The 24,975-nt window shown below is 41.2% G+C and overlaps 1 protein-coding gene across 1 annotated transcript in view; it reads right to left on the bottom strand.

The window, feature by feature from the left end:
- Positions 1-440: 440 nt before the first annotated feature.
- The window catches only part of DEPTOR (DEP domain containing MTOR interacting protein), a 76,480-nt gene continuing 51,945 nt past the window's right edge, over positions 441-24,975 (bottom strand). The window contains exons 7-9 of the mRNA XM_085313306.1: positions 23,113-23,183; positions 22,273-22,377; positions 441-4,216 (exon numbers count right to left, since the gene is read on the bottom strand). Coding sequence (XP_085169432.1) covers positions 4,088-4,216; positions 22,273-22,377; positions 23,113-23,183 — 305 coding nt within the window. The 3' untranslated portion in view covers positions 441-4,087. The remainder of the gene's footprint in view (positions 4,217-22,272; positions 22,378-23,112; positions 23,184-24,975) is intronic.

The raw sequence follows: 24,975 nt of genomic DNA, 5'->3' as shown, positions 1-24,975 counted from the left end.
AGTGTCTGTTTTACTGTAAAAGGTTAGAAGTTCTCTCACTTTGTTTAGAAAGTGATGTGGTCTAGTTTTATTTATACCTGTGACATACACATGCTTATTCTTGTATACAATTGGTCTAGTTTTAATTATACAGCGGGAAAAATGCTTATGATTGCAGCAACTGATTTCTCACTCTCTATCTTGCATYAGGCAAACATTTGGGCAAACCATATTGCCTCAATTTTTCCTMTCTCTAGAATTAGAAAAATTCTTATTTTGTAAAATTAACATTAAAACAATGAATATTTAACGTCAAGTTTTATGTGAAAGTATTAGAGTATTTCCCCATAATCTGACCATTCTGCCTTCATCCACCAGGAAAAGGAAACTTCCAAGCAYACATCACTGTCATGCAGATGAAAAAAGAAGTCAGCCACTCATACTTTTTCTTTTCCCTAGAACCTTAGTATACTGGTTTTGGCTCTGTCAAATCTGCTAGTAAATCAAATTGGCACGGGAACCGTTCTGTGGCCCCAAGGCCAAGTGGCACAGCACAGCCTGCACAGATACGTTGAAATTCTGATCTGGGACCACGTTATCCTCTGAGCTATGCTCAGGTAATTTCCTCAGAGATCTAGACTGTGCCAGCTAAACCAGCGACTGTGGGACAGGCTGTGAGACACTTCCCTGGCATTGCGTAGRTATTAATGAGGAGTTTTAACCACCAATCTTGCATGCAAAGAAAGAAAATTTCCAGAGGAAAATTCCTACTGCACGACTTTTTCCTCCTTCCTCCCAAACCTCATCTGGAAGGCAATTTCGTAGGAAAGGGTAGTAGGACAGATCCACTGATACTGCAGCTGCTGGTATGATACCGCTATGTCTTTTCAGTGCTGATGATTTTATTTTCAGCTTCTATGGAGCCCTGACATGCAGATGGTCAAATTCTGATACACCTGAAGTTTATTAACGGTTTATTTCATGAATGAGTTAGATGCCTTCTATGAGAATAGCTGTGGAACAAATTGTAGTTCAATAGTATACATATTGTATTTGGTCTCGATAAAGGTAATCAAAACTGAGTATCTTGTAATGAATAAAACAGAAGAAAATGGGAGAAATATGGCATTGAATTGATGCTCTAATTAGCTTAACTGCTACTTAAATTTATTTAACTATCATATTGGTTGAAAATGTTCCACAAATGACTTGCCAGTGTATAGGTTCAAAGAGCAGCACTAACGAATGTTATAAAATCATTAAGATTTAGTAAAAGATCTCACAAGATCTATAATAACCATAAATGCGATCACATGAAAGCGAAGTCTTCAAAAATGCCTCTTTTTAATGAAGCTATTCCTGACRCTGACAGTTTTTCTTCTTTCTGGTTACTTGCTATAGTCCCCACTGTGATATTCTTGATTATGTCCTGAAATTCCGCATTTCTCTGAATAATCTTGCATTTCCCCTGGTGCTTTCCAGAAAGCCAAGTTCCCTATTATACCCAAAATTCTGTGCCCCCTGCAGTGCCTGGGAGTTTCATACTGGCTCCTGTGGGATGTCTCTTGGAGTGTGTATCCCTGTGCACAGATAAATTTCAATTTAATTGGAAGCAATACATTTCATAACTTAATTGTTAACTTTGCACCCTTTTTTACAAAATACACAATTTCACTGCACTGATAATTTTAAATAACTTCGTCATATTGAAGAGGGAAAGAATTCATTACATTCTGCATTGCAAAGCAAGTTGAGAACACTGTATGGAAATCCCTATTAAACAGCAGGCAAGTAATGGGGCTCAAATTGTGATAAAGACTAATGCATCTTGCAAATGAAAATGCCATATCCAATCTGTAATATAATGATATGCACAGATTTCTCCCTGCCCCCCATTCCCACTCTTTTTACTCAAGTGCACTCTGTAATGCATTAAGCTAAATTTTGACCCAGTTTCTTAATTATCTGTAAGCTACAGGGAACTTGTAGCAGAATATTAACTAAGGCGAGAGATATAAGACAGAAGAGTCTCCAGTGGTATAACATAGAATCATTAGCATTTTGCTAAGAAAATCTTTCATATTTTATTATTTAGCCAAGCCTAACATCTGGGATTTATATCTGAAAGAGGAACAAAGAATAAACCAACCAACCAATCAAAACAACCCACGCAAACAAGAAAAGAGACGGGAAGTATCTGGGAAAATATTCCTGGATTCACAAAACCAAAGAACTGTAGCAAACTGACACATTCCTGGGACAAAAAGGGTTTTTTTCCTATTGAATTTTTTAGTGGATTTCATTGACAGTTGCTACAATCGCATACAACATTATGTGCTAAACTATTTATTTTAGATGAACTGCATAATATCATCTGATATGGGTAATACACATGTACAACATTTTTGAGGGAGCAAAAAAGATAAACAACCGTGGAACTAAATGACAGTTTAAAAGAATCTTCCAAACACTTTCATGCCTGGTTAGTATCAAGGGAGCAGTTCCAGTTTTATACCTCTCTGCACTGGTACACATAAGCAGAATATGAGATGTTGTCTTGTTGGAAAATCAACCATGGATATTAGAAACAAAGAATACGTGGACTTCTGCTTGCTGAGCTGCAAGCATATGTAATTTTGAAATCTTACTGTGTCTGCGATGAAATATGTAAAAGCGTTTGAGTGCGCGAAAAACATACTGTGAGAGCAATGTATTAGAACAATTTTTAATGCAAAACATACTTCAAAATTATTTGGAGGGAAAAAATACTTTCCCCACTCTCAAAAATGAAGGATTTTTGGTATGCTCACGGAGAAGGTCAAGCTTTAATTCTAAAGTTTGGACAGCAGAGAAATTCTGCAATATGTATTTATAATTTTGTGGACAAGGATGTATATATCCAGTTCAAAGATCAAAGAAAACCCATGCAGTCTAATTACCACAGAGCTTAGAAGTCACCTAACTCAGCAGAATATAGACTTTGCATATACATTAAAAAAAAGATGCTTCAAAAATTCATCAACAAAGAAAGCCTACTGTTTGAAAAAGAGTAAGAATCAGTTAAATATCACATTTTATTAGTAGTAGTGTCAATTGCAACTTATGTGGCAAGTCTGTAGTTTGCAAAACATTTGATGATTTGAAAGTGCTAACAAGTTTAATGTACATTCAAGTACATTTGCTTCAATTTGAAGTGTACTTTCTCTACTGGAGCCTCTGAGTGAATCTTTGCTAATGCTAACACTGTGAATTTCCCACTTCAACCCTCTAAATAGTATTACCCTCCTAGGACCAAAGGTATCCAGAATTTCTCCAAACTGACAAACAACMAGGCTGAGACACCTGGCCTTTACATGTAAGAAGAAAATATCAACACTTCATACTTGAGTACCTAAATCTGTGCTTAGGCATCTAAACAAATAACCTGATTTTCAAAGGCCAAATTCTGTAAAAAGTCACATTTTTACATCATTTGTCTGATTTTCAATTTTTCTCTCTAGAATAATCTCTATATTCTATCAGGCCCTACCATTCATATCAGAGTATCTTCTACAGAAAATGAGCACATTTTTTTCATGTAGATGCATTCACAGGTCATTTGTATTTGATGGCAATAAAGCCTGCRTTCAGTCAACTTTTGTTTAGCCCAGGGAGAAAGCAACTGCAACGGCACACGCTCCTGGGACARCACTGGACACTCAAAAAGTAGCTGGAGGATATTCACCAATGTCAATGCGCCATGCAAACCCTCTGCAACATCCTCACGGGCCAGCACACTTGCTTCCTCCATCTCCTGACGTGTGGGATGCAGCGGCTGACTGCGAGGAAATGACGCCCAGCCGCGGAGGTGGGAGACCCTTCGCGCTGGAGCAGGTACGGCTGGACAGACACCYGAAAGGCCTCGACCTCCCCTTCAGCAGGCAAAGAAAAGTCTAAGTGGAAATATGCTGGTGTCTATCGTTCACTTTGTAGCATAATAACCAGTGCTATTACTGTTAGCTGAAAGAGAACCCCCCTCCCCAAAAGCAAAATCAGCTATTTAGCCTCAGCAGCTAAGTTTTGCCTCCTCGTGTCATGCTGCTTCATGTCCAGTAAGAGACTTTTCTTTTCAGGACTCTATTTCTTCCATCACTTCCATCACTATAGTTCGAGGGCCGGTCAGGATGAGGTTGCTCACTGTCCTGTAATCCACGTGGAGAACGTTGAGGCCGTTGACGGAAACGACAAACTGGCAAACCTGAGGAGAGAGGCAAGCAGCAAAAGTTGTGCGTTTGATTTTTTGAAAGGTAAAATTATATACACTAACGTATTATCAACATCTGGGCCTGCCCAAACTCCAGAACTCTCCATACTGTCTCACTCTGCACCCTTAAGAAATATACACTTTTTTGGATTAGCTTGACAAGCTAATTTTAAATAAAGGTTTTTGGAATATCAAACTGCAAACAGCCTATTTTCCTTAGCTTGACTTAAATCCTTCTATGGAAACCATTCAGACAACTTTTGGTAGTTAAGTAAGTATATAGGTCATGTTTCCAGCTCTGGACAAAGTCTGAACAGTGACTACACTAAATTCAGGGCCAGAACTTCCTCCAGTGCAAACTGACATCAAAGGAGCCAAATTCCAGGATATGATAAAATGGAAGATGAAGTCACTCAGTCCTCGAACAGGTTAAAACACTTTGCTGCTTTTCAAGAGAGATTCCTGTACAAATTCAGTTCTTTCTACTTTTTCTGTGCATTTCTCCCCCCCGCCCAAGAAAGTAAAAAACACTAATTAACTGCAAATATGCCAACATTTTGTTTTTAAAATCCACATCAAATTTTTGTGGAACAAGAGGCATTCTCTGTCAAAAATTCTTGACACAAATATTCTGACCAACTCCCCTGTACATCTTAATAGTGTTAGAGAAAACTGGAGAAAAGAAAGTCACATCAACATATTAAAAAACTAAAAAGGAGAAGAAAGGCAACAGCACTGATTGATTGCTTAAAAACATTAAGCCTTCTCTGTTTCTAATCATAATATTACAGTACTTCTAAAAAWGTCAAAAACATGTAGTGTCTAGATCTGTATTTTTAATGATAAAAATATGGAGCCTAAAGCAATAATATCATCCTGATGTTTCAATGAAAACAGCACACTCACTAGAAGGTTACCTTACTCTCCAGTGATCTTGAGTCTATGAAAGATGCTATGAAGAGAGTATCACTTTAAGAATTTTCACACATGATTTCATACTTTAACCTTTTATATTTAGGCAGAAACACAATGCAGCAATTTATGCAGGAGAATTGGGAAACAGCCCCGGTGTCTTACATTCTTAGCTCCAAAGTGGATTTTTTGCAACCCAAGTCAAGTCACTAAACTTGTGCATCAGCTACCTCCCCCCTGCAAAACAGGGCTCTAGTGTGGAGAAACTCGATTCGTATTTGTGTAAAATGCACATAATGTAACCATCAATGTTCCTTTTAAGGAAAATTATAGAGGAAGCAGCGCCAATCCAAAAATATAATGTTTCATCAAAAATGCTACCAGCGACTTTCACCTCTGCTGCTTGGAGCCTGTGCACAGAATGCCAGCAGCAGCCCCTAAAGAGTTTCAAAACTCTCTCGTACCTCATCCCTTCCAACTCTTCCCTGACCTGCAGGGCTGAAGATCCGGCGAGTCAGCCTTACTGGTAGCCAAAACAGTCACCAAAGTATGGAAATAAGTTATACCCTTCTACCCTATAGCCACTTCTGTGGCACTATGCTGTATCTTTCCTATATATTTATAAACTGTTTCAGCTGCAACTAGTATTGGTAAAACTGTTCCATTTCTGCATGCAGGCGCCTTCTCAGTCTAAAGGACTTTGGCTGTAAAGGGTAACTGATTATCCTCTTCAGTATGCCTCAATTAGGATTTAAGAGGTATGTCTATTTAGTATAAAATACAGATTTTTGCAGTATCTATAGGTTGCTCAACTCCCAGCAGTATTTCCTAATGCTTTCTATGGCTTTCCAAGATTGTATCAAGTTTTACTGAATTATAGCTCTGGCTCCAAGCTAATATTTGGGTTGATTTAAAACAGACCTGCAGAAATAACATTGTCTCTTCTGGCTTAATGCAGTTTTTGGAGGTTGAAGGGCTGAAGTTTGTTTTACTGCTGCACATTCTCAGACTTYTCAAATGACTGGATCCCAACGCATGGCACTTGTCTTTGGCCAGGGAGAGGCATGCAAGCAAGTGACAGATAAATCTGCATTCTGGATCATGTGATGGGCATTGGGGGGCTCCCAGGCAGCATCCCTGGCAGAGGAACAGCTTTCCAGGCAGGCCAGTCACTTGTATTAGGGGTGCAACCGTGTAAATGTGGAAGTTACAGACACCGCAGTAATGTGAACAGCAATCCAGATGTCAAAGAATGAGTTTCTTGCTCAAAAAACTTGACGTGTCTACCTGCTAGACCTATTTCTTTTAGTGCGCGCCCCGACAGTATTATTAATCAGCAATGGGCTGAGAAGAGTCCCTCTGCGCTTTGCTTTGCACTGGATCCAAATGGTATATTAGTTTTACTGTTTTTTTAGTAGATAGAATTAGATGCAAAAAGTTCATCCAAGCCAAAAATGAAGAGAAATGTAGAGAGGACAACAAAACACAAAAGAGAGTATGTCTCSTAAAATTGCACCAAAAGACTAGTGAGGAATAGGAGAGAGCTGAGACCGAAGAGCCAATCCCCCTGGGTGGCTGAAGGCTCTCTCCACCGCCAGCATTTTGCCAGTTGTCCCTAAGGGCCACATATCTGCAAATTCCAAGTCCGTCTTCTTCTGGGCTACGGAAACGTGGAGCCATTTGCTAGGTCCYGCTGTCACTGTGTGGAGAGAAGGGTGTTTGCAGCTCTGAGAGCCTAGGGATGCTGAGGGCAATGGTGCCCTCAGCTCAGTCTTTTTGCTCTCAAATGTCACAATGATTTAATGTTACATTTATAAAAACATTTCAAAAATCTGAAAGTGTTCAGCTCCCAGCTATGGCTAGTTTCAATTACGGTTAAGGGCTCTGTACCTCTAAACATGTAAAATTTCTCTGTTGKTTTCCACATATTGGTGAGTCTACTAGATAACAAAAGAAAGTTAAAAGAGTCTGAAAGAGCCTTTCTTACTCATTTCCTCATAGCTCTCTGAGGAGCTTGAAAAGAGATAAGCGTCCATTCTTATCTATCAAACCTTAAGGCATGATAAAAGCCAGAATTAACTCTGACYATTTTGGTAGGCAGGATGTAATGATACAAAAAACACATAAACAATAACAGTTAAATTAGGTAGCAGTGAAACAAAAAGGCTCCCTTAACTACTTTTAATATTTACATTTTACATTAATAAACACTTATCGGTAACTATTCCTTTTTCCCACCATGGGATACAACAGCCCGCAGAAGCAGAGATGGCAGAAAGGGTATCCATGCTTTTGTCAGTCTATGGGTTTCCAGTGCCTTATACAGAAGATTTGTCCAAAACCTCATCTTCCCAGAAAAAGAAAACCTTCAAAATTTAAATTTAAATTTAAATTTAAATTCAAATTTGAACAGAAAGAGCCTAAGAGAAAGCCACGAGGTTTGTCAGGACATTTATCCTCCTCCTAAGGACGGCTAGAAGAGGAATTACAATTACCGCTACCGCAGTGCTTGATGCTGAGGATGCTGCTGTGCTGGGAGCTTGGCCACCCCTCCAGATGGGGCTTTGGCTTCTGGCCCCTTCTTGCCGAGCGCCCTGCAGATACACGTTCTCACCCCGGGGTTTTCCCGTCCTGGAGGCTCGCGTGCTGGCCAGATCCAGCACCCGTTCCCTCCCCAGGGCCTGTGTGCCCCTGAACCTGAAAGATCACTCTGCTTTAGTCAGGAATTTAGGTGAGAGGGATGTCAGGGACAGACCAGTGTTTTAGTTTGGAAAATAGTAAAAGGTGGAAGTGAGGAACTGTGCAAGCATCTTACAACAAACTATTTAATAAATACACTGCGAACCTGTTGCTATTTCTTACCCAGCTGTCTGCCTTATGATGACTTCAATATTTATCAGTACTACAGGAATGTTATCTAAGAACAGGCAGTTCTAGCTAAATCCTCAGACATTCAGGTGCTATTTGTCATATAGGTTTTAGTCAAACATCCTTGTGGATCTAGGCCTTGATTTCCAAATTTTTTCTATTTAATACTGCCCCCAAAATCCTTTAAAATGTTGTTTGGCTTTTYATAGGCACACTCTTTAGAAGGGTGCTATGGAAGATTATAAAGAGCTACAAGTTCCCACAGCAGTATTTGGCCTAAGCGATGACTGCCAAGTTTTTTGGAATAATCCTTAAAAAAGCACTTAATTTTATAGATGTACTGAATGCAACTGTTGATCATTGGTAGTGGGCCAAGGAACAGCCACACAGAGTCAACAGATAACATGTCTCAAAGCAGCAGGACAAGACCGTTATTACGTAGTCACTGTAATTTGACATAAATCTTCAGAAAAGCCTAGACAAGGACGCGTTCCCAGCSACCCGTGCTCCGGTTCGCACAGCGACGTGAGCGCCCGCGTCGGCACAAAGGAGGCAGCAGGAGCGCGTGGCCGCGGGTGGTTGCGGGGCCGCCCCGTGCAASAGCCACCAAAGCGTACGCCAGATTTAAATGGCCGTGGTTTAAGGCGCTAATTCTCAACCRATTCTCATTTCTTCTCGGTGTCGGGATCAGTCTAGAATCCACTCTGATTTTTTTATTGACTCTTCCTTTAGGAGAGGAAAAACACCTGTAGAGCTCACGACCATATATGCACCAGAGAAATCAGCCTTACCAAATGCAAAGCAGGCTTGCACATCCCAAATCCTAAGCTGGGTTATGCAATGACACATTGAAGACAGCAGCAAAATCAGGGACTTTAAGCAGTACCAAGGTTTTACCCAATTATCTGGGCAGACCATCAGGGTCTAAGGCAGTAATCCATGAAGTTTTCTCCTTCAGCAAAACCAGGGTCCAATGGACTGAAGGTTTTCACGGGCCGCTTGTCGCCGACGGGTGCTGCAAGCGTAAACGGACRCGGGAAACCTTGCGACCACCCGATTCCCATTGCGCGGGGGCCGACTACTGCCCACGCGGCGACGGCGCGAACACAAATCTTAGTACGGCTGGCGAGAGAGAGTGAAATACAGCCGCCCGCTGATCGCTGCCCGCAGCGCGGGCAGGATTTCACCCTTGGCCAAGGCTCGGGTCCAACGCGGCTCCCGGGGCCGCCGTCTGCTGCAGGCTGGATCCCCTGAAACCAAGGGACTTCCGCAGCGATTAGCACGTTGCGCAGAAACACGCTGCTGCCTGGGAAGCTGCACCCGCGTCAGAGCTGGCTGGCCCGGCCACCATGGCACGGACCGGCTTTAACCCTTCGCTCTGCTTACAGCGCGTAAGCACACCGATTTACGTACGGGTGCTGGAGAGTTTACGAAGCGTTCGCTTGATTACCCAGCTGGGGTGACACAAAAGCCACACGGATAACTTTTACTTCGCTTAAGAAACTCCCTCGAGATGTATGTAAAAATATATTCTTTTGGGGGAATATTTGCTAGCGTCAAATAGAAATTACGAATTCAGACAAATAAAAGAGTTATTTTCAACCCTGGCAGATTCTTAAGCAATTTTCCTGAGAACTACAATGAAAGCTGCTACAGTAAAAGTTCTGTCAGAGTTGTCTGAAGAGAATAATTCAACATCTTTACGCAGTAAAACTGGTACCAGAATTTACAATGCAACTATTTCTAAAAAAAAAGTCCAGTGTCAGTCTTTTGCCTCTCTTTGCACTACTGAAAATTGAAATAAAATCAATTTAAAAGAAATGTCTGTTTAAATTTCCATTTTAGACATACCCGCAATAATTACAAAAAACTGCTCTTTCCATGTCCCACTAATCCTACTGGGACAAGGATCAGCTGGCCCGTTTGAGCAGCTCAAGCTTATAATTATTTCATTATGGCATCTGAAACTCACAGTCATCTTCCAGAACAAAAATTCTCCATGGGTGAAAAGTAAAAACATGTCTTTTGTATGCTTAATCTACATGAGAAATCCGCAAGATCCTCATTTTTTTWAAAAACATCAGGTCATGCTGTCAGTTCCAAAATACAGAGTTAAGAACCCATAGTTGTAGTCATGCATGCAGACTGCGACTGAAAGATGAACATTTTGGAATTATCAGAGACCTAGGGATGTCTTAAGCAGAATACTCGAAAAGTTAAGGTATTTACATTTTATAGTCACTTTTTAAAACTGGGCCCAGCTCTGAGAGAGAAAAATTTCTGATCAACTCTTGTGGCACACCCATAGGCATCACTTGCAAAAGTTGCTAAACCACTGAAATTGAGAAGGAAAAAGCAAAGAAAGAAAGAAAGAAAGAAAGAAAAAGGTATTCTTTACCATCACTTGTTTTAAAAGTTGATTCTCTTTCTCCTCTGCCCTTATTTTTATATTACATACATCTCTTTCGGCTTTCCTTGCTTTGCTGCCAGATTTTGGCAAAATCTGGTGATCTTGGTCTTGGTGCTAAAAGAATATGACATCTGGACATCAGCTGTCCAGCCACCAGCAAGGAGGAAGGGGACATCCAGGCTTCCAACATCTTAAAGAAGTAGTTTTGCTCAAAATGTGATTTTCCCACCCTCGTCTTTCCGTTGCTCCTCTGGGGACGCTGGGAACTTCTGCTCCCATTTGTGCCTCCCGAGCACGGCTGGGCTCTCAAGCAAACAGACAGAAACCAAAAAGTGATCTTTTAAATCTAATGTAAGTATAAAATATGAAGGAGTTGAGAAAGGAAAGAAAGCCAAGCTCTACTCCCACCTTTTTGTGATCATTTTGTCASAGAGGTTTCTCTCTCTTTAGGGATAAGAGAAGTAATCTTTCTTTGGCAGCAGCCGACACTTAGTAAACTTAGTAAACAGTAAACTGCAGCCTAGATTTTCAGAAAACTTGAAATCCCAGTGAAATCAGTGACAAGACGGCTATGGGGGAGAAGGAMCAAGCACAGACAAATCTGGGGCAGAGAAGGCACACAGGGAGGAGAAGTTCTCCTTCCTTTACGTCTACACGTGCACACCCTGCATGTTCCCAGATAAGCAGGTTGCTCTTTTTTAATAAGTAACCCGTATCTATAAGACCCAGGAGTCCCAGTGCTCAGCAAATAGCCCAGGCCACAGAGATTCTGCACATGCTGCCACAGAAGATCCTGAGGAAGATACAGGATTAACCTCATAAATAAAAGCAAACATAGACAGTCCTGAGGTATTTGCTCCCACTGCCCTATTCTGTCACACTGGAATGAGGAAAAAGGGATGGAATTCAGAGGTCCTAAAAGCTGCATTTCCATTTAGATTTGTCTCTCTCCCCCTTCTCCCCTTATTTTTAATCAGAATTCATGCAATTTGTCTAGCATTGGTCAATCAAAGCTGGAACCCAACAATTTGAAAACTACTGTATGTCACCCAAAGGTTAAAAAAATCATGCAATGTCCCTTTCAACATAACTGAGGTTACTGCATGAAGCAGAATAAATTGCAGCTGTGTGTTCAGCTCTGTAAATATCCCTAGCAAATGTGTAATTGGCTGTAGAGTGGGTGGTGTGGGAATAGGCAAGGATCCAGGTCTTGCATAAACACAGGATTTTCTCTCTAGAGAGATGCACTTCTTGTTCAATCTTTACAACAGTGTTCAGCTGACCGACTGTCACATCGTCATGCTAGCAAATGCTTACCAGAAGACCACAGTGCAACGCACRGCAGAGAAAGCCAATAAACAAAAATAACCGCGTATAATTATTGCTCTGCATCTTGGTCTCTAACCGCAGCCAGGTACGGACGGTTTGCCTGAGCAAAGCTTCAGTACAGGCTGAAGGTGCAGGCCTGTTTGCARAACAACCACACCTTTTGGAAGAAAGGATCTGAATTTTTTATGGCATTCCAAACTCATAGGACTCTGCCTGAAAAAAAAAAAATCAGATATTCGCCAACGCAACACAAACTTAATCGAGACACAGATTTCCAAACGAGCCTCAGCATTAGCTGAAGCAGCCTCTCCCTCGCTCCCCGCTGCCAGGATTCAATGGGAATTTTAGGTTGTAGTTAGAGGAGGGAAGGAGCCGGACGGAGAGCCCACGAGAKCTCCTCTCGCTTCGGAAGAGGCGGCTCTGGGCCGGTGCGCAAGGCTCAGCTCTGCGGCCGCGCGGCTCCGGCAGCGTGTTCACCGCCAGACTAACATCAACCCCACGAACAGCCTCCTCAGGCGGGTTACTCACACAGCTAAATTACAGCCAGCTAGAGACACGTGGAGGACCATRGTAACAAGAGCCTAATTCCCTGAAATGCAAGTCTTCCGTAAATCAGATCTAAGGAAGAGGGAAATTTAGGTCACTGCTCCTGGTGGCGCTATTTGGGAATTGGCATGAAAGACAACTGAGCTAATCAGAGCCCAAGCAGGAAACACCCACAGGTGAAGGAGGGCTGGCCCGAGCTACAGCAGGAGAGCAAGCCAGGGGCTGYATGCTTAACTTCATGGATGTTCTTATTACACAGCATAATTTTATGCCTACCACAGAATAGCCCTGAAAATGTTAAATAACTCAGACAGCTAAAGATGGGTCTGGGTGAAATACTACATCAGCAGCCAAAAACCAGAGTCTTAGCTTAGAAATAATTTCTGTTTATGCTTAGGTTGACGTATTAGTGTTTTGGGTTTTTTTTCTGATAGACCTACACTTAAACTGCAGTTGCTGAAAGAAAAACACTCTTTACGAATAAGCAACCTATAAACTATACAAAAATTTACTTACAAGGTCAAGTGCAGTTAGGCTAAACTAACTTGTTTAGGGTCCATATTACTTAAACAAAATAACCCCCAAAGCAGCCAAAACAAGCAAGATACAAGCATGGTCATATCTATACAGGGCACCCTTAGCATCCTGCAATATCAAGACTGTAATGAGCACAAATGGTCTGCACCATTTGAGACAAACAGCTGCTCTCTGTTTTTGCAGACAAAAGTGCAATTGTTTTTCCATGTGTTTGACTAGCTAAACAGAGCCTTGGCTTTAATGCAACATGTTTCCCTAATTATTTGCTTATATTATTAGAGGAAGGCAGCTTGTGTCTTGAGCAGCAATGAGAAAACACAATAAGAACTGTGATGAGGGGTCCTATTAAGGCCAAGCTGGTGAGCAGCCTCCATCTCTCAGAAAGGTTCGCTGCAAATAGTTACAGCCACCGCAGCGCTATAAATGAACCAGCAGCTGAGGACCTCTCAAGGTTTCAAGTGAAACTTTATATATTGCAACCAGACTCAATAATACAAAATGCTTTTAATTCTCAATTGCGAGCAAAAGTAGTTCAGCACTTTGCTGTACAGGGCTCTAATTTTCTGACTATTTATAGAACTCTCTGACCTTTTTTTTTTTTTAACTTTCAATTTTTATGCAGAAATCGAGTAATGGGACAAGTTYTTTTGGTGACAGTCCACTCTTTAGGGAGCCGTGACTACAAGTGTGATCTGCAATAGCCTAAGAAAGCTCAGGCAAGTGTAAGATCACAGCTGTCCAGTCTGGCACTAAATCTCACCATTAAATGGGCTATAGAGCATGCTGGAATTTAGAAGCTGTATGAAAACACAAGCGCGGCACTGTTTTACAGTGCAGCTGAAACCAAGACTGCTTTCTCTCCTTCTGAATGCATACAGCTGTAAGACTTTGGAAACAATCAAGAAAGCACTTTCATAAGGGTGTAGGGTGCACAGTTATTTGGGTTACCATGCCATAAAACTCCACTTACTCAAAAGGAATTTGTAAATCCACTTTTTATTAAGATAATGCGACTTAATTAAAAATAAAAAACAACTAACTTCCAATTATGAGCTTGCAGGATTTTTTTCTGAATTGTATTTGCTGTTGATAAAAAGGAGGTAATGTACAGACACAAGTAYGGTAGGTCACTTGTTGCCCAACAGCATTTTAGGTGACTGGTCTATAAACAAGATAAATTCTAATGTCATCTAAATTACCATGAATGCAGAAGACAGAGCTCTCATGTATAATGAAACACTCCRTATTTGCTTAAGGTTTTGAGTCTTGTAAAGAAAAAAATATTATTTTATTGCCCAGTAAAGCTCTCTCTTAGTCTTTAGAAAAAATCACATAGAGTTATTATTAATATAATACCATTTCATGATTTCTGTAGGCCAAAGTTCAGATCTGGTGTAAGCAAGTAAAACCCTGCCAAATTTGAGTCCTAGAAGTTTAGAAAAAAATGCAAATTCACTGTTAAACGTGAAACTTATACCCCAAATGCTAAACCAACACCTTTTTTTCTATTTTACAAAAGATTTCCCACTGCCTTAATTCTGTAGTAGCCTAACAGTTTCCCTGCAGAGACTAGCAGGACTCTTGTTCAAAAACAGGACTAAAAATCAAGGGAAGTGAAAAGCATTAAAAAATTTTCTCTCTCTTTTCTTTCATGTGTGGTAGTCTCTAGTTTACACTGGAGGGATGTGTGAGTACTGTGCTGCCCTTCTGCGTGGGAGTAGATACTTCCCCTTAAACTGCAGGGGGTAACTTCTCACATGCAGAGTTTTGACTTCTTTACCATGTAACACATCCCCTGACAGCCACAGAAAGCACCTAGCCTGCAGTCCAGGATAAAGCCAGTTGATTTTTTTAATTGACTTTATTTCCACTGACTCAGAAGAAAGTCCATCAATGCAAATGCAGCCCAGCACCACGTCTACTTGGTGGTGACTGTGCTCACAAAGACATCTGTCTGCAGAGGGCTGGAGTTCACTTAATCATCCAAAACACCTTCAGCCTAAGTACTGAGGCCTCTGAACAGACGTCTTAAAACAGACTAATTTTTAAGCAACTCCATGGAGAATGAAGCAAGGCAATCCAAAGAAATGAGCAGAAAATTGGAGGCCCACTAAAAAAAAGTAGCAATTCTGATATGTTTGAGGACTCCAGAAGCTTTATGGTGGCTATACAAGAATCAGAATGTCATACTTAATATCTAATAATTTACTAAAGGAAAACACAGTAAAACAGAGCAGAATGTTAGTAACAATTAGTAGAGAGAGTGGCAGTAGAAATGGAAAACCTTTACTTACCCGCAAAAGAGTTACAACTGGGACAGAGATGGTGGAGGGGTATATCACAAACAAAGTATTTGGAACTAACACAAACACAAATTCCTCATCAGGAGGAGGATGGCTTAGAAAGAGGACAGCTGTACAAACTCTGTTACTGAAACTCAGTGGAGCCCATGCAGCAGTAACATTGCTGCACTGTAGTCTTTAGATTTGGTTGGTAAAGCTGAACCTACACGGTGCTCTGAGCCTGGGAACCCAAGACCATCTGAGACATACTGCGAAGGACAGCCTCAGAAGGTATAAGCAAACCTGGAATTTTTTCATTTATACTGGTACCAAAACAGATCTACTCATCAAAAGTTTCTAATATTTCAGACTTGCTTGGTATTTTCCATCTTTACTTTAGAAAAATATCTCTGCTTCCAGGTAGGAAAATGGTTAGCTTAGTTGTACAAAGGTTTTTGATGGAGTAAGGAAGAGAATCCAAATTTCCTAATTGCATCTCCCACACAACGGTCACGGGGCAGGTTCAATGACAGGTTGGGCTATGGTGACTCGCAGGTAGTCTCCTACTGCTCAGAGATGTTGAACACTGTATGGCTTCCACTACAGAAGAGGAATAAAATGGACGGAGTTGCTGGTGYGGCAAAGGAGCAGAAGAGAGACTGATTAGCAACTCATCAGAGTGGATTCCCAATGGTAAGAAGGCAGGTTGCTGAGGAAACATTTCATGATTTCAAGCAACCTAAAGGCAGTGTGTTAATGCAAAGAATAATCTAGGTCTAAGGACTCTCTTGTGGCACTCGTMGTTTTCTGCAGTGAAAGCCAAGGAAAGATTTGCCAAAATGTGTCTCCTTTTGGCAACCAGACAAAGTTCTGGCAGCGACACAGAACGCAGCTCCCGAGATCGCTTTTTCCCTCATTAAGAGAACGCACRAGTTTGGTGAGAGGGTTGATTTTATAACCTCTCAGACAAGAGGAAATGTGTGAGATGCAGCTTGTTGCCCAGTACTCATTTTAAAAAAGATTTTGCTCTTCCTGAGAGGCTCTGCCCAGTAATTAACTGTAATTAGTGGTACTTGAAGGCATTCACTGTGAGCAAGTAGCTTCCAAAATCCTTGATGGCTCAATTAGACTTCTTGAGTTCAACATTGCTTTCATGGTAGATAAGAATAATGTTTCCATGAACTAAACAGCACATGATTCAGTGCTCAAAATGTAGAACTATGTTCCCACCGTAACTTAGCAAGACAATAATCCTGTTACAGTAGTTACAGTACCAAAGCTTTGGGATAGACCCAAATTATTGAAAACAGGGAACAGGACCCATTCTAAAAATGCTGAGGACTGTTCACTTAGATTAATGACACACATCCACTGGAAATCATAGAATCATAGAATCAGTAAGGTTGGAAGGGACCTCTGGAGATCATCTAGTCCAGCCCTCAAACAAGTGGCCCATACGAGGATCAAACCAGTGACCTTGGCATTATTAGCACCACGCTCTAACCAACTGAGAGGGAAACTTTAGGGCAATTACAGAGGCATCACAATGGCACACCAGCTAATTCCTTGAGCAACTGATGACCATGGGCCAGAAAGAAGAAAGGCACAGAGTAAGAAAACCCAGGCACAGAATCATGCACGGATCAGGAAAATACSGTGACTGCCATACGCACTGTTAAACAGTCATCAAGGACAACCTGCCACCAACCCACTTTTCATGTCAGTGGCACAGTTGAGTTTTTTCATATTTGCAAATATTTGATCTCTTTCAACTTCTGTTGAATCATCATGCTACTGACTAACACAGCTGCCGGACTACATTTTTCTTTAGAGTCTTTTAGAAAAATTTTCTATTAAAGACTAAATGAAAAAAATAGCATCAAAAATATTGACCAGTATGTTCTGAATCTGTTCTTAATATGTCCTAATAGGATAGACTACTCTTCTTGAGTAAGAATCACAAGATGTTCAAGACTCATGGGTATTCTCACCAGCTCACTCTTTCAAATATATGTGATAGAAATTAGCATATAAAATCTGAGCTTCTGGGTAGAGTTGTATAAAACAAAAGCTGGAACTACAGCTTGTTTGAATTTTCTTTGTCTTTCCAGATYAGAAATAGATTTTATTGTAAAACATCAAATCTGCRTCCTTGAAGTTACATGTCTCTAAARTTATAGGTGCTTGAATATACCTCCCACACCTCCATGGAGGAGAATGGAGTTTTACTAGTTAAATGCTCTTAAGAGTTGGGCCACTGACTTACGGAGACTTGTTTGAAACTTATATATACATTTCTATTCAAGCACCACAKTAGTGACATTCATCATGCATAGTTCTATGCACATTTAGCTCTGCTGCTTTTCTATTTATGGACAAGCTAGGAAAGTAGTTTGTCAGCAACTCTTTTCTGAGTGTTCACATTACTGAACACATTCATTCTGAATTCACTCTAATATAATTATCGAATTCAGCAGCTAGCTGATAACACAACTAAAGGAAAATATCAACCTGCCTCAGTGTTTTCATGCCGTAATTGAAAACAGATGGCAACTCATGTAATTTATGCTGTTCTACAACCAGTAACATGTTGGTGTAAGATAAGAATTCTAAGACTCGATTGCATCTGCTTCAGCAACACCATATGCTATTGCACAGTATAAATATTTATCCAAACCTACTTCATCTTCTCATTTAAAGCTCAGTCGCACCAGACAGTGAGAGCACCCTCTGGATACCTTTATTTAGCACCGAAGTCATCTCCCAAGAGGTATTTTGTATCTTAAAGGGTTAGAAGCCTAGCATCAAACATTAAGATATTTTTCTTCCCCTAAGCTTAATGGAGAAGTTTAAAGGGAGGCTTCTTTGTTGTGCTATATTTATACAGTATAAATTCCTGCCTTCAGGCTCCTGCTAGTTGCCTTCAGGAGTTAGGAAAAAAAATCTCCCTTGTGATACCCAACCTCCTCTATTTTTCCCATTATTCCATTAAACATTGGAGATTGACCACACATAGAAATAAGATATTTGTTCCTGGGGGGATCAAAATCTTTCAGGCTTTTTAGGCTGGATCATCTTGCTTGTCAAACAGTTAAGCAATCAGCAGGTTTGGGGCAAGAAAGGATTTTTCTCTGAGGTCAGGTCAGCCAGGATCATGGAGTGGGTTTTGTGTTTCTCTGCAGCATGGGCCATGTTTAACCTCCCAAGAATTTCACAGTTCAAATTTCTTGCTATTGCAGGAATCTAAGACATTGATAATTCTTCCAATGYCACATGCTTTGTTCATTTTTCACTCCTTATTTAGCACCTTCTAATATGTAGCTTTTAGTCCTTTATGTTGCAAGCTTGTAATATTTTATAACTGTGACACTACTTGGACTCTGATTACTGAGCACATACTACTTGTTTTGCTTTGATTTCAGAGAAACTGGGCTTGATGACCTGGAGGGACCCTGACAGCAGTACTTTCCACCAAACAGTGGCTACTTGATTATACTYGGGATTTGGCTCTTACTCTCATAGTGAAATCATCTGAGAAGCCTGACCTGAAATAATCATCTGTGAATGTAAGAGGCCATGGCACAGAAAAAAAATTGATGAGCCTGACCTCCCACCTGCGCCAGCTTGTAAAGATCACAAGCTGCGCAGAGCCACGCTGCGATGACACTGACTGTAAGCCGTAAGCCCCAAACTGTGCTCAAACCAGAAGAGGCTGGTACAAGTGACAGTACATGGTCCCAGAAGTTCCTGATGCCAACTGAAGYGAAGAGGAACTGGAGTAGGGTAGAAAAGATGGCATGACTGCTGACAATTTCTCTGATGGAAGACCTTAGGTGTAACAGCGGTAAATATTAATTTGCTCGTGACCAAGCTAAGGAGTCAGATACTCTTTAACGTTCTGTGGAGGTTAGAGATGAGCACCGATTTCTGCAGCCAAAGGCAAGTGCAGACAATCAGTGATTAATTTGTCTCTCTCAGAGGCCTCAAACTAAGCTAGATCTACTAGATTTCTCATGCACTGTTGCAGTGATACTACACTAAATAACAAGAGCAATATATAATGGTAATTTAAGTCTCTATTTTAAGCTCAGTTGTGTAACTGCTCAAAATATACTGTACCTTTAAAAAAGAACCCAGTTTCCAGAATAAACCCCTGAAAGGGTGAAAAAGAGTTTTCCTGACMACTGGCAATATTCAGTGGTGTCATCAGCAGACACCCGAATTTTGCAGCCAGCCAACCCTGAACATTAACTGAAGTCGGGAGCTTCAAAATTCTGCTGCTTCTGTCTTCCAGTCTTAGTTGGCTGACAACAGCATATAGCAAAACAGAGCCGCAGATAACTTAGAAGTATGCATCGCAACACTGGCTCCTTTCACAGCCTCTGTGTTGCCTCCAGCCTCTACTTGTTAATGCGCTGGTAGCAATTATGCTACTTGCAATACTGTCACAGGCAACTGCACTCCAACAAACTAGGCCTAAGAATACTTTAATAAAGCTGGCTGACAATGTATTTTATTAAGTTATTTGTTCTGCTTCAAACATGAAACCTCAAACTGTAAATGGTAATCGGATTTAACAAGCCCAGAAGAGATATCCAACCTTAAAACCACCAACATAATAYCCTCCACACTACCTCAGCAGACTACATTGGCACGTGTTTTCTGAGAATTAAATTGCCTTAAAATTCTCCCAGAAAAGGATGTTAGATATAATGAGATGGCAAGTGCTGCCATGCCAGAGACGCGTGTGTGATGAAGATCGGCGCATCGCACCCACACAGCACGGTGTGTTGACCGTGCAAACGTTGTGTGTGGCCAGCAGCGCGAGGCTTGCTGAAATTTCTACCGAGAAGCTTCAGTTCACAGAGCTTTCGGGGAGGCTGGGAACCCAGCCAAGCTCGAACGCAAAGCAAGACAGCACCAACTCCTTCAGGTAGATTGATCCTGCAACACGTACTCCGTTATACAATATTCAATAGAATTTTAAGTGCACAAATGGAGGTCCTACAGTGAAGTTGTAGGCAGCAGTCCTCTCAAACAATTTGTCCGGCAGAATTCAAAGACAGGTATATAACGCTCTCCAACAGAGACAAGTGCAAAATCACAAGCTTTACAAACAAAGACACTGCCCAGTACGATTACACTAGATACATCCCCCGGGAGGAAAAACCCTGCTGCTACTGCCAAGAACTTCTCTACAAACTGCAATGCCAAGTGTTGGCTCTTCTTCAAATTCTTGCCCTTTTTATCATAGCCAACTTTCCTTGTTAGAGTTTCTCTGGTGTAGTACTCAGACCAACACTGGCAGACAAAAGCCTCTTACACCAGGTTAGGCCTCTCTTTCCACCAGAAGTTGCTGTGCCTAATATCCTGTTCTCAAAATGCCCCCTCACACCTTCCACATAGGGGAAGATTAATTTTCAATGAGTTGTCATCATAAAGCATGTCATATAATTCCTTTAAATTGGTCAGACTGAAGAGTTCTTTAAACAGATGGATTAAGTGACACAGATTTTCAAAAAGTTTCAAATACTGCATGACAATTTACATACCTATTGCCATGGGAATGTCTCAACAAAAATCCTTATTTTTGAAGGAAATTGGCAGATCTTCACTAGAGGCTAAAGGCATTCAGCATTTCTGAAAATGGGACACCAGTTTTGGTGTCTACATGGGGATTCCCATAACACATATGGCCATAACATTTAATGTGCAGTTCTGCTCTGAAAAGCAATTTTATGTGAAGATAGCACCTTTGCAAATAATCAGAATAGCAAATCAGAATAGCAAAGAATAAAGAAATGCGGTTCAACCCAAGTGCCTGGTATACCATTTCAGGGCTATCAGCATGAAACCAGAAGTAAAAACAAACCAAAACTCCAGAGTCTTCAGCTCCAAACTGCTGAGTTCATAAGTGAAATCTCTAAGATTACACATATGACACACAGGGCTATTTTTAAAAGTCACATTTCAGAATAGATCCAATTTATTGCTAGCTGCTATATTTGGAGAGTACTCAGAGAGTAAAAGATGCTGCAAAGTACTAAACCGCAAATTTTAGGATTCAGAATATTCACACAAATACATTCACTAGATTAAGACCTTCAAATCTTAGGGAAAAATACTGCTTGGAAACRATACTCTTCATATACAAAATTGTAAAAATATGTGTGTGTATTATATGAAACATAGGTAAAATGCTAGCTTCCTAAGGCATGAGGGCATTTGCAGGGAGGCTGTGTGTCAAGCCCGGGGGGAACCAGCAGGCTCTGCAGCCTCCGTCCCCCTCCGAGGGGTTTGTCTGCCTGTGCTGAAGGCCAGCTCGGGACGGTGCGGCTGTAACCTGAGCTCGGGGCCACAACAAAATGTGAGACACCGGTTCTGACCCGACTCGGCGGCCGGCCCGGCCCCCTTGGACGTGAGTGTGATCCAGCTGCGGGAGACCCTGGGCGCTGGCACCAGACCTGCTCTTGCTTCTATCCACGCTTGGTGTAATGCTTTCTCAGTGTCCCAGAGAGGGATTAATTCACAAATATACACAGGTCCTGATCCAGAGCAGCGGGTGACTCAATGGGCTCTGCACTGGCAGTACAAAAGCCTTCAGGGGGAATTTATAATTATTTATTCTTAAATCATGTGTAATAGTATGTTAACTCTTCATGAAATACAAAAGTGGCATACGTTCTTCTTTCCAAAACCTATGTCTTGAACCTTAACCACTCTGCAGGGAACAGGTTATGCTAGCTTCATTCTGAAATAGCCATGTCTGATTTTCTCTTTATATACAGAGTGCAGAAGCTGTAGAGCAACAACCAAATTGCAAAACAGAGAGGAAAGGGATTAGAAATTGTGCAGAGCTGGAAAGAGGTAGAAAATAATAAAACCAAATAAAAATAAATGGAAGGCTCAAGAAAGTAAATTGGAAAGAACAGAGGAGCTTCACAGGAGAAAAGGGATTAAAAGTATCTCAAGGCCAGAAGAAAAAAAAAAAAGGAGCAAAAAAGGTGACAGAATTCACTGCTCAGAAACGCCTGCATCAAGGGGAAAGGGAAAGAAGTTCAACACCAACGAGCACAAGCACATCTCACTGCCCAGAAGATAATCGGCCCAAGAGCATCACCAAGCACCASAGGCGCCCCGCGACGCGCTGTGTCCTCGGGACCTACCTTCATTCCTGCCGCGGCTGCAGGCCCGCTGGGGTCCACGGCCTGGATATGGCAGGGCTTGCTGCCCCGCACCACGAAGCCCCAGCCAACAGCATCACCGACAATCTTGAAAGAGAACAGAGGGACGTGATCATCCTCCAGCCGCTCCCCAAAATTCAAGGGGGAAACATCTAGATGGTTCAAAATGTAATTTCAACATGTTTTCACTCCCGCCACGTAGTAAATGAAGCTGTGTAAATGAAGTGTTTTATCAAAGTCTCCGTCCAGGCTGCTRTGCCATGTATGGAGGAGGGTACCAACAAGAGGATTTCTTTCTTTTGGCAAAGAAAGGCTTTTTGGCTTTTGACAGACATTTTTCATTGATCTGTTAGGCTGCAAAAACAATGCTTTCAGTGACCAGGTACAAGGCCATCTTTTCAGAAAGGCTTTCTTTCACATTGAATATGAATCAAAATTTCTGTCTCATCGTAGGCTAGAAAGAGTATACATACATAGAAACCAYGAATTTGGGTAGATAAACAATCCACTCCTACAGTGCAAATATCATGAAATATCACCAAAAGTGCAAAGCTTAAGTGAATTTGTATAACACAGATATTATTGGATTTATGTAATTTTACATTCCATTTAAATCAGCATACTACCCTGGTATAAAGGCAGGATAAACAGGTGCAGAATCGGACCYGAAATGTGTGGAAGTACAGATAACAGACCCAGAGATCTAAGGCACGGGCCTTAGAAAATGCAAATAAACTCCAGTTATCCCATCAGAAAATGTCTGGATTACCTTATGCAGCTCACAYAATACACAGAAAATAAAGAAAAATGCTGGAAACGTACTGTAAAAGTCTTTCTTACGTATGGGGCTCCAGGCACCAAGAGCTCATCAGCAGTTACTGGTCTCTTTAATACTGTAAAGATACACAAATGAATATTCAGCATAAGCATTCCTCTAGATTTTTTCTTAATAAACTGCCCTACAGTAGGATGCTGGAGTGCAAAGCCTTTTTGGTCTGACTTTGTATACACTCCTTCAGTTCCTGCAGACTGGCTTAAATGTAGCAAAAAAACTAAGAAAAGTACTGCAGAGTGACACTGAGTGTGCACATTCGGATCTTCGGAAAACCAAAGCATTCAGGCAGCAGACACGGATGCCTGCAATCAGGATTCACTGACCAACACCTCAGCTGTCAGAAAAGGCTGCTTCTGTGTCCAGCGTTGAAACAAGTGACCCTGCTGGCGTGAAGAAGCTTTCCCTGTGCCTGTTCAGTGCTACCCGCTATGCAAGCTCMATCCATGTGAATCACAGAACTAACAAGGAAATTCTGAGGAAAGCCTGGAGGTTATGTTAYGCACCAGAAAACTGTAGTGTGAAACAGTTCAAAAGCTTGGTAACCTTCCTTCCTTCTCCCAACCTCAGAAGCAACTCTGTGCCACTTCAGAAACCAGATTTTGGACGTATTTTTTTCTGCTAACTTCGATGCAAGTTCTGCTTGGGGATGAGAGGAGAGTRGATTTCCCATGCCCCTGGAGAAAGGTGGCACAATGTCATGCAATGGTCCTCTTGCTGGTTCAGGAATTACCCCTGCAAAGAGACTTCTGCAATGGCAGGCACAAGCAGTTAACCCTATCTCATCCAGCAGTCTAGCAGACTGATTTTACATGAAAGGAAATACCAGTTAGTGTCTGCAGGTGATTCCCTATTGCCCTGCTACTTTACACAGTAATTTTCCCCTGAGCCAAGTTAATGTAAAGTTCTGCCAAATCAAACCGATACTGTCCTGTATTYATTTTTTATCTGTCTGTAAAAGCTTTCACAAAATGGAGGGTCACAGACAGGTATATGTTGTTTATTGTATTTGCCTGCTTCACCTTCAAAATTATAACTTGCTTTTTTTTTTTAGCAGAAAATACTTTGATGACTTCTGACTTTTAAGTCACAGGTGGAAGATAAAATTTCTCACAGATGGTATTCTAAAACAGTTGTGAATTTCTTAATAACTGGTCAAGTCATGACCTGTTTTTCTTAAAGTGTTTATATGTCCCTATCTTGTGTTTATTCGCATACAGTACAGCTACATGCTCTGGTTTCAGAAACCAGAAACTATCTGCTAAAAAATGTTTTATAATCCAGCAGAATGTTAAGAGTTCTCTCATAACATTTGCATCTGACAGCCTTATGTTAACCTGTGCGAAATGATGTGTGGATCTCTACCCTGTGCATTGCTGGTAATTGCACAGTTCTTAAAAATAAGCTTGTTTATAAGTCCACTGATACCTTCTTTAAAATATGAGTCTGTTAAAGCTACTCAGAGTTTGAAAACTAGTCCTAAGGGAGCACTTGTTAAAAAAAAGAAATACTTTATGCAAGGCAACATCAGCCTACTCTTTCTCATTCAGTGCTGGGTAATCATCTGCATTAAAATAAACTTGTTCTCACTACTCATGGGTGACACTTCATACATAATCAGAGCTGTAAATGAATGGAATAGTAGGCATACTTAAGATAACACTGACATTTATGAACAGTGCATAAATGCTCCTCTATCTGTCACAGAAACTTCTCCAGGGTACTGTTAATGATGCACTGGCGCCAAAAAGCTCACCATATAAACTCTATCAGAGAGTTTCTGGYGAGAAGACATGAGAGGTATCCTTCCAAAACATGATATTGCAGCACTCTGCAAATAGAGGCGGGCTCAT

Source organism: Rhea americana, unplaced genomic scaffold, assembly GCF_003343005.1.
Source record: "Rhea americana isolate MKP2758 unplaced genomic scaffold, rheAme1 scaffold_0, whole genome shotgun sequence".
Classification (NCBI taxonomy): Eukaryota; Metazoa; Chordata; class Aves; order Rheiformes; family Rheidae; genus Rhea; species Rhea americana.
This window is presented reverse-complemented; position numbering and strand designations above follow the sequence as displayed.